Source organism: Mustela putorius, unplaced genomic scaffold, assembly GCF_011764305.1.
Source record: "Mustela putorius furo isolate JIRA1106 unplaced genomic scaffold, ASM1176430v1.1 tig00000910_pilon_pilon_pilon, whole genome shotgun sequence".
Classification (NCBI taxonomy): Eukaryota; Metazoa; Chordata; class Mammalia; order Carnivora; family Mustelidae; genus Mustela; species Mustela putorius.
The window spans coordinates 378,913-389,598 of record NW_025421513.1 but is presented as its reverse complement, the minus strand read 5'-3'; the positions used below and the strand labels follow the sequence as shown (position 1 = coordinate 389,598).

Genomic DNA, 10,686 nt, shown 5'->3' with positions numbered 1-10,686 from the left:
CTGGGTGGCTCAGTGGGTTGGGCCTCTGCCTTCGGCTCGGATCATGATCCCAGGGGCCTGGAATCAAGTCCCGCGTGGGGCTCTCTGCTCAGTGGAGAGTCTGCTTCTCCTCATCTCTCTCTCTCTGTCTGTCTCTCTGCCTATTTGTGATCTCTCTCTCTGTTAAATAAATAAATAAAATCTTAAAAAAAAAAAAGATATGAAATGCAGCTCCTCACAGGGTGGAAACACAAGTCTGTCAGCAAATAGTAAAAGATGCCTTTGTATATAAGTTGCTACAAAATGTCATTTCAGTTCCTTAAAGCTGGGAAAAGGAGCCATTTTCTGGATGGTCAGAAATGTTGCATTTTTGGAGATCAGATTGTCAGCATCAGAATTTTGTCAATCAGTTTGTGTAAGAGTTTTTCAAGAGCTGGGATCACAAAAATGTCTCTTTCCAACAAACAAAGTAGCTAGATAAACATTAACAACAGTGAAAAGCCTGTAGAAGAGAAGGCTAGAAGACATAACCATAGGAAATGTGCTTGTCAGAAAAGAAAAAGAAAAACCTGAGAAAAAGTTATTTAGTATTATTTATAGAACTACATTTTATATTGAAGGCTTTTGCTTCCATTCCTTTTTACTTATTTATTTCTTTGAGACAGAGAGGTATCATAATAGGAAAGTTGGCTAATATTTCAAGGTATTAAAATAAATGTGGAAAGAGATGGGTCAGTGCTATAACCCTAATCAACACGTAACAACCTGTAGTGATGACTACATGATGAAGAAAATTATTATCCATACGCCCATACCTCAAAAGAATCTAGACTAGGGAAAAAAAAGCTAATTGTTTATAAAGTGAAAATTTCTTTTTAAAAATAATTTATTTACAGGGCACCTGGGTGGCTCAGTGGGTTAAGCCTCTGCCTTCGGCTCAGGTCATGGTCCCAGGGTCCTGGGATCCAGCCCCGCATCAGGCTCTCTGCTCAGCGGGGAGCCTGCTTCCCTTCCTCTATCTCTGCCTGCCTCTCTGCCTACTTGTGATTTCTGTCAAATAAATAAATAAAATCTTTTAAAAAAATTATTTACTTATTTGGCAGACAGACAGAGAGAAAGAATGAAAGCTCATAGCAGGGGGATTGGAAGACAGAGAAGCAATCTCCCCTCTAAGCAGGGAGCATGATGTGGGGTTGATCCCAGGACTCTGGAATCATGACCTGAGTTGAAGGCAGGCACTTAATCAACTGTGCCACCCAGGTGCCCTTTTTAAAAAAGATTTTATTAATTTATTTGAGAGAAGAAAGCAAAGTTGAAGGTCAGAGGGAGAAGGAGAAGCAAACTACCCTCTGAGCAGGGTCTGGATGCAGGACTCAATCTCAGGACTCTGAGATCATGACTTGAGCCAAAGGTAGCTGTTTAACCAGCTGAGCCACCCAGGGGTCCCCAAAACTGAAAAATTTTATTTTATTTATTTATTTATTTATTTAAATTTTCTTTTTAAAGATTTTATTTATTCATTTGAAAGGCAGAGAGTACAAGTAGGCAGACAGGCAGGCAGAGAGAGAGGCGGAAGCAGGGCTCCCTGCTGAGCACGCGTGCTGTCGCGTGCGCTCTCTCTCTTAAATAAATAAATAAATAAATAAATAAATCTTTAAAAAAAACAACAAACCTTAGCTGGAGTGCCTGGGTAGCTCAGTGGGTTAAGCCTCTGCCTTTGGCTTGGGTCATGGTCTCAGGATCCTAGGATGGAGCCCAGCATCAGGCTGTCTGCTCAGCAGGGAGCTCTGCCCGCACACCCCCACCCTGTCTGCCTCTCTGCCTACCTGTGATCGCTCTGTCAAATAAATAAATAAAATCTTTTTTTTTTTAAGATTTTATTTATTTATTTGACAGACAGAGATCACAGGTAGGCAGAGAGGCAAGGAGAGAAAGAGGAAGAAACAGGCTCCCTGCTGAGCAGACAGACATGGGGCTCGAGCCACCCAGGCACCCCAAATAAATAAAATCTTTAAAAATAAAAAAGAAAAACCAGGGACGCCTTGCTCGGCGGGGAGCCAGCTTCTCTCTCTGCCTAGGCCTGCCATTCTGTCTGCCTGTGCTCGCTTTCTCTCTCTCTCTGACAAATAAATAAATAAAATCTTAAAAAAAAAAAAAAAAACCTTAGCATTTTTACTGATAAGAACTGGAGATTATATCATGTAAATATGTTACAGGAAATTTATTTTTTAATTGTTTTTAAAGATTTTATTTATTTATTTGACAGGGAGAGAGCAAGATCACTAGTAGGCAGAGAGGCAGGGAGAAGGGTGGAGGAAAGTAGGCTCCCCGCTAAGCAGAGAGCCTGATTCGGGGCTCAATCCGATCCCAAGACCCTGAGATCATAACCTGAGCTGAAGGCAGAGGCTTAAACCTACTGAGTCACCCAGGCGTCCCATGTTACAGGAAATTTATTAAGAAATTTCCCTTTTACGTATCATATTTCTGCCTCTCCTACCCTTTTCCATGTGGTGTCCTGTCTGCAGTCAATGTTGAAAAGTCTGGTTCTGCCAGTTTCCAAGCTGTCTTCAGAATGATTTGCATAGATACAGCTGTTACGTGTCCATGGGATGAAGTTAGCCCTGAATCCTACTCCACCATCTTCCCAGAAGTCCTAAATTTGCCTTTTGAAAAGACTGTACAGAGGCCTATTTCTCTCTTGATTATAGGATTCATTAATTTACAATATGGAGGTCAGAAATAGAAAATGGTTTTTTATTTTCTAAGCTTACTGCATTGTTCTAACTGTCTTTTTTTTTTAATTTTTTTTTTAAGATTTTATTTATTTATTTATTTGATAGAGAGAGAGAGAGATCACAAGTAGGCAAGAGGCAGACAGAGAGAGAGGAAGGGAAGCAGGCTCCCTGTTGAGCAGAGAGCCCGATGCGGGATTTGATCCCAGGACCCTGAGATCATGACCTGAGCCGAAGGCAGTGGCTTAACTCACTGCGCCACCCAGGCGCCCTGTTCTAACTGTCTTGCTCTTAATTATTTCCCTTACAGTTCTTTACAAGTGGCTCCCATTAATATTCCTTATGAGATCAGGACAGCAAATACTGAAAGGTGGTAATAGGAAACTGCACTAATACAGTCTGGGGATTAGAAGGGAGAGCCTTACTACTCAACTTCAATTAGAGGCATACTTTTAATTAAGACCCCAACAGTAGAATCGTAGTTAGAATGATCAATTACAAGCCCCAAGAGGAAAAGGTATACATGCATTAAATCTTGTAGAAGAAGCTGATTATCCCTATAGTGTAGCGTTGCAGGGGTCTTGCCTCTGAGTCAAAGAATGAATCTAACAAAAAAACTGTAAAGTGAAAGTTTATTAAGTGAAGGTGAGAACAGAAAGGAAAGAAAAGGATCATTCTAGAGTCCTCAATGGGTCGCTGGAGGCCTTTTATGGTTGATCTTTTATAGAAAACTGACCAGAGAACTTGGGTAAATGTTCTAAAACATGTAAGACAAATATTGTGGGTTTGTAAGTATCATGAGACTATCCTGTCTATTTAGAACAAACAGTGTCCTTGGGACTCTTGAGTGGTTCATTCAGTTAAGCATCTGTCTTTGGATCAGGTCATGATGCCAGGTCTTGGGATCCACTGTTCTTTGGGCTCCCTGCTCAGTGGGGAGACTGCCTCCCTCTCTCCCTCTGCCTGCTGCTCCCCTGCTTGTGTGCTCTGACAAACTAAAAAAAATTTTTTTAAGATTTTTTGTTTGTTTATTTATTTGACAGATCACAAGCAGGCAGAGGCAGGCAGAGAGAGAGGAGGAAGCAGGCTCCCTGCTGAGCAGAGAGCCCAATGTGGGGCTTGATTCCAGGACCCTGAGATCACGACCTGAGCAGAAAGCAGAGGTTTAACACACTGAGCCACCCAGGCGCCCCCTAAAATGTTTTTAAAAAGAAAGGAAGAACAAGCAAGGTGGATTCGGTTTCTTCCTTTCACTCTGGTACATACCTCACTGATAACATTTCTCCACATCTGGTATTTCTCTGTGCCTGTTAAGGAGCCCCCCTGGTGAGCCTAGTATATAGTTTTCTACATCTCTCCCTCCATAGACTCGCCTACCCCTTACTCAAGTAATGAAAAACTGTCGTCTCCCAGCATTCTCTTTTTTCTTTTTTTTAAGATTTTATTTATTTATTCGACAGAGAGAGATCACAGATAGGTAGAGAGGCTGGCAGAGAGAGAGAGAGAGAGAGAGAGAGAGAAAGCAGGCTTCCTGCTGAGCAGAGAGCCCGATGCGGGACTCGATCCCAGGACCTTGAGATCATAACCTGAGCCAAAGGCAGCGGCTTAACCCACTGAGCCACCCAGGAGCCCCTGCAGTCTCTTTTTTCTAATGGACTTTCACTAAAAATAATTTTTCTGATTTTTCTTTTTATTATAAAATAATGTCTTCCCCTCTTATTTGTTGTACTTGGCTCTAGTTTTGCCCTAAACTGCATGTTCTGAATTGCAATGTTCTGCTACTGACTTTCACTTTTACGGTTAACACACCCACATCTGGCAGTTTAGCTTAATTTGGTATTTTCCTTGGATACATGAATTGATAAACAAAAGGTATGCAAAATCGTCATCAAGAGAACATTTGGAGAATTCAGGAAAGAAAACCCGTGAAATGATTCTTTTATTTAAGGCCTCCTGGTCTTTACCTCTTCTCTTTCCAGGTGGTTGAGAAGAAAGGGTAGAGAGACAGGGAGTCGTGCGTCGTTATTTCCAGAAGGGCCAACAGTGCTTGACTCTTCTGCAGTTAGAGGTTCAGTGCCATGCGCTACTACGAATAACGCAGGTCTTACCAGACCCTGGAAGAGCCAACAACCACACAGGTCCTGAATTGCAAAGCACATAAAAGATATCCAGGTATCTTTCGCGAGCATTTGCATTCGTAGAACATCTCAGCGATTTCATCGTCCCCATCGCTTTCCTAATTTAGCCATCTTTATTCCAGACAAAAAGAAAGACCCTCCGAGTACCCCCTCCCGCTATCAGAGTTTACTTAACTAGCACTATCCAAGAGTTCTCTGCGTCTTGTGATTACGCTTTCCCTGACAGACGTGTCTATCAACCAATGACTTGTTCGAATTGACAGCCGTCCCGACTAGAGGATCGCCATGTGGGCGGGGCGGAGGCAGCTAGCAAGTTCAGTGGAACCTAAACTGACGTGCGTCAACAAAGATCATGTGATACGAACCGGCACGTCAATTGGCCGTGCCTTCTTTGGGGCGGGAAAAAAGGGCGTCACGGAGATTTGGGGTTCGCACTGTGACACAATTACAACTTTGTGCTGGTGCTGGCGAAGTTGGAGATTCCAGGAAATATTCCCTTTACTGCGAGCTTCCGCCTCTCCTGTTGTCTCCGCCTATTTCGCGATGTGAATCCGTAGCCGAGCCCCGCAAACCTGGCATCCGTTGCTCTTGCCATCATCTTGGGATTTTTCGTCGCCGTCACCCTAGGTGGAGGAGGCAGCGGCGATAAAGTTGTTGTGCCAGTTTTACGCGACGAGGGCATCCTTTTGAGCTCTTCATTGGGTGGTGGTGGGTTTCGGCATTGGATTTTATATTTGTTGTGTACTCATGAAATCCTGCGAAATATCTCTCACTACCGCCGCCGCTGCTTTCGGCGATGAGGGAAAGAAAATGGCGGCGGGAAAACAGAGCGGCGAGAGCAAGGAGGGGTCCTCTAGCTTGACAGCAGAAGAGAGGGAGGCGCTCGACGGATTGGACAGGTACGTCTGCCGTCATTCTCCCAGCTGATATCGCACCGGCTAGCGCGGGTCTCCTGGGAGGCCCAAGTACAGCTTGCTTAATGGTATCATTGGGGGCTTATCTCCGCGCTGTGCAGGCGGCCTCCGGTACTGAGGCCTTGGGTTCGGGAGGAAGCCAGGCAGTGGCTTTCCTGGAGTGTTAACGAGCTGCCTGTATTTCTTTCTACAGCCGTCTTTTCGGGTTCGTGAGACTTCATGAAGATGGTGCCAGGACGAAGACCCTTTTGAGCAAGGTAGGCAATAGCAGGCCCAGACTTTCATTCCCAACCTTGCAGGCTTCCTGCATCCATTGCCTCCGAGATCAATCAGCGCCCCTTTGGATGCGAACTAAAAGCATCTTTTTGCTTTTCTCTCATTCATGATATCTTCCTTTCGGCCTTATGAAATGTTATTTTGTAGTTTGAGTGGCCGAGACGGCAGCGCTCTGGTGCTCCGCTCAACAGTTACTTCACAACGTTTTAGTTAGGAGATTTCTGAATCCTAGCATCACGTTATACTGAATATAAGCACTTCTAAAAATTTCCTACTTACATATTACTTTTCTCCTGGTGGTTGGCTTGTGATGTAATTTTTACTGAACGTTTAGAAACGCTTCTTATATCCGTACTTTCAGGAGGAGTAAATGAAAGTTACTTTACAGCCGTGTAGAGTTTGTATTTCGAATTTAACCTGTAAATACTGATTTGCATGTGACCTTAAGTTGTTTACTTGTTTGAAAGCTACGGAAACACTGCTGTGAATGCGATTGTAGGAATCTGGAATTTTTTTAAACCCCTTTTTCCTGTGTCTGATAGAGACCACGGAGGATTCCCTCTTTATTTGTGTGAAAACTTGTTGGCACTGCCCTTTAGTTAATGGCTGCTCCTGTCGACCAAGATGGCGGGAAATAGAGGGAGGAGAAAGGAAGGGGAGGGGAGCTTTCAGAAACGGAAGAAATATAAACGGAAATAAAATCAGTAAATAGGCCTCGCCATCAGCTGTTGTAGTTTGATGGTGCTTAGTAAAAGCCACTATTACTTAAAAGTACAATTATTATAGTTCTCAAGTTTCAGATTATATTTGTAAATCTAGATAATGTACCGACCTGTAGCACATGTTGTTACTCTTATATAAGCTGCTTCACAAAAGCCATGTAGTTTCCTTTTCTGTCATTTTTCATCTCCTGAGCAAAATCTGTCTAATATGTCGGCTGTCACCTGGCACCATGAAACTTGGTCTGTGTGCAAGAAATACCTTCCATTACGTATTTTATTTTCTACATAAAGCAAGTTAACTATGAATTTGATTAGTTGATGCTGCAATTGTGAAGGAAGTATTAAATACTTTTTTTCTTAATTTTCTTTTTTTTTTTTTAAGATTTTATTTATTTACCCGACAGACAGAGATCACAAATAGGCAGAGAGGCAGGCAAAGAGAGAGGAGGAAGCAGACTCCCTGCCTAACAGAGAGCTGCATGTGGTGCTCCATCCCAGGACCCTGAGATCATGACCCGAGCTAAAGGCAGAGGCTTTAACCCACTGAGCCACCCAGGCACCCCTATTAAATACTTTTTAAGATATTTTTCTTCCATACGGTTTTGTTTGTAGTTTGGATTCCCATAATCATGATCCTACAACCCACAATCTCATTTTTGCATTCAATAGTTTTCATGGTAACTAATAACCAGAAACTGAAATGTAATAATTTTCAGTAATTTCACTACATTCATTGGGTATATAATTATTTCTTTAAAAATATCACTCCCAATGTGGAACTCAGTATGATAGAATGGAAGCAGTACTGTTACAATTTAAATTTTAAATGTACATTTATATTTAATGGTTTTATTTATTTATTTATTTTTTAAAAGATTTTATTTATTTAACAGACAGAGATCACAAGTAGGCAGAGAAACAGGCAGAAAGAGGAGGAAGCAGGCTCCCTGCTGAGCAAAGAGCCAGATTCGGGGCTCGATCCCAGGACCCTGGGATCATGACCTGAGCTGAAGGCAGAGGCTTTAACCCACTGAGCCACCCAGGTGCCCCTATTTAATGGTTTTGAATTTTAAATGTTACATTTAAATTTTTTTTTCATTAACATATAACATATTACTGGTTTCAGAGGTAGAGGTCAGCATTCATCAGTCTTTCTTTTCTTTTTTAAGATTTTATTTATCTGACAGAGAGAGATCACAAGTAGGCAGAGAAGCAGGCAGAGAGATGGGGGTGGAAGCAGGCTCCCCGCTGAGCAGACAGCCTATGCAGGGCTCAATCCCATCGATCCCCACACCCTGAGATCACGACCTGAGCCGAAGGCAGAGGCTTAACCGACTTGAGCCACCCAGGTGCCCCAGCACTCGTCAGTCTTCATGTAACACCCATAATGTGCCCTCCTTAATGTCCATCACCCAGTTATTGTTATTGGCCTTATTTATGACTGAGAGTGAAATACAGCATCTTAAAATAGGACTCTTGGGCATAGTGATTCTGTCACTATTTCTAGAAAGAGTTAATACAAAAAGAAGCTACAAAAACATACTGGAAGTTACCTTTTTGTAAGGAAAATCTACACTTAAATCTCCTTTTGTGTCAACCTCTAGATACAAGAAGAGGAATCATAAGAAATTCTTCTCAAGGTGGAAGGAACAAACAAGTTGGAAGGAACAAAAACATAACAGAACTTTCTCTTGTTTAAAGTGCTTTTCCTGGTCAACTTCCATAACTGGCCTTTTTCTTACCCATTATTTTATTTTTGCCTTTTGCTGAGCTTAAGTTGGTGGCTTAGGGCTTTTCAAATAGTAACTTGCAGTTTTCCTGGGTGTTTCCCCTACATATACTTAACATACACATACTAATAAACTAGTTTGTTTTTTTCTTTTTAAATCTTTTGCTATGGGAGGAAAGGATGTCATCTCAGTTATGAAATCAGGAGAGAAGGAAAACTATTTTTCCTTCCTTACACTTAATAAAAACGTATGACACACAATAAATTCTGTTGCCAGAGCACCAAAGTAACATACCACCAACTCTTTAGTCTTTTTTTAATTTTTTATTATTTTTTAATTTATTATTATTATTTTTTAAAGATTTTATTTATTTATTTGACAGACAGAGATCACAAGCAGGCAGAGAGAGAGAGAGAGAGGTGGAAGCAGGCTCCCTGCTGAGCAGAGAGCCCGATGCGGGACTCGATCCTAGGACCCTGAGATCATGACCTGAGCCGAAGGCAGCGGCTTAACCCACTGAGCCACCCAGGCGCCCCAACTCTTTAGTCTTAAAACAATTATCCAACTGCTTCTGAACACGTTTGCTGAAAATCTTTTTTTTTTTTTTTTTTTTAAGATTTTATTTGACAGAGAGAGATCACAATTAGGCATAGAGGCAGGCAGAGCGAGAGAGAGGAGGAAGCAGGCTCCCTCTCCCTGCTGAGCAGAGAGCCCGATGTGGGACTCCATCCCACGATCCTGAGATCATGACCTGAGCCAAAGGCAGCGGCTTAACCCACTGAGCCACCCAGGCACCCCAGGTTTGCTGAAAATCTTAACATATCCATTAAATTCAACCAAGATATTTACTACCAAAAATTTAACAGACTCTTACTTATAGGATGGTTTTTTTTGGTGTAGGGATTATTTGGATAAAGAGGAAAAAGCATTTTCAAAGCAATTTCAAGTGAATAATGATCTTTGGCCAGTAGTGTAGAACTAGGAAAAGCACATATCTTAAAAGGTTACCTTGTTATTTACCTCCACTTCTTTCTTTTTTTTTTTTCTAAAGATTTTATTTATTTGACATAGAGAGATAGAGAGAGGGAACACAAGCACAGAGACCTGGAGAGGAAGATCCAGGCTACTCACTGAGCATGGCCCTGGGATTGAGTACCACATGGGGTTCCCTTCTCAGCAGGAAGTCTGCCCCTTTCTTCCTCCCCCAGCTTGTGCTTGCTCTCTCAAATAAACAATACCTTTAATAAATTAGGGATTTATTTAAAATGCTATGTTAGGGGCACCTGGGTGGCTCAGTGGATCTGCCTTCTGCTGGGGTCATGATCTTAGGGACCTGGGATCGAGCCCCACATTGGGCTCTCTGCTCAGCAGGGAGCATGCTTCGTCTCTCTTTCCTCCCTCTCTGCCTACTTGTGATCTCTCTGTCTGTCAAGTAAATAAAATCTTTAAAAAAAATGCTGTTGCCTTTAAAATGTGAAGCTATTGTTTTATTAATGTAAAGTTTGAAATTATTTTACTGTAGTCATAAAAGCATTTTCTTCAACTGTAACTTTCTTACTTCTCATATTATTTCCCTGTCTTTGATTGCAGCAGAAGGACCATCTCTGTCGACTAAAATTTGAGTAATTCCATATTATCAGGTTTTTTTTTTTTTATTTTATTTATTTATTTGACAGAAATCACAAGTAGATGGAGAGGCAGGCAGAGAGAGAGAGGGAAGCAGACTCTCTGCTGAGCAGAGAGCCCGATGCGGGACTCGATCCCAGGACTCTGAGATCATGACCTGAGCTGAAGGCAGCGGCTTAACCCACTGAGCCACCCAGGCGCCCCATCAGTTTTTACATTTCATTTTGTTTACATTTTTATTTTGGTATGTACTAGTGTCATTTCATCTATTCCAGAGTTCCCAGTGGATGCCTGAAACCACAGATGGTACCATACTCTATTATTACCATATCATATACTTAAGAGATTTTAAGGTCTAGGTCAGGAACACTAAGAGATTAATAGCAATAACTAATAGTAAAAGAAAATACTTTATAGGTATACTCAAAAATTATTTGAATGTGGTCTTTCAAAGTATGTTCTACTGGACTTACCATTCTTGTGATGATGATATGTGCTATGTGATAAGAAGCAGGAAGTTGAATGATACAGACTACTCTTGATCTTCCGAGGTACAGAATGCAGTTGAC

General features: G+C 41.8%; 1 protein-coding gene across 9 annotated transcripts in view; it reads left to right on the top strand.

Annotated features, from left to right (window-relative positions):
* The first annotated feature begins 5,256 nt into the window (after positions 1–5,256).
* LOC123393631 (lysine-specific demethylase 6A-like) overlaps positions 5,257–10,686 on the top strand; it is a 190,104-nt gene continuing 184,674 nt past the window's right edge. For all 9 annotated transcript variants that reach the window (XR_006608467.1, XM_045086227.1, XM_045086224.1 and 6 more), the window contains exons 1-2: positions 5,257–5,748; positions 5,957–6,020. Coding sequence is in view for 8 of the 9 variants with exons in the window: in XM_045086227.1 (XP_044942162.1) it covers positions 5,597–5,748; positions 5,957–6,020 (216 nt within the window). In the remaining variant the exon portion in view is untranslated. The remainder of the gene's footprint in view (positions 5,749–5,956; positions 6,021–10,686) is intronic.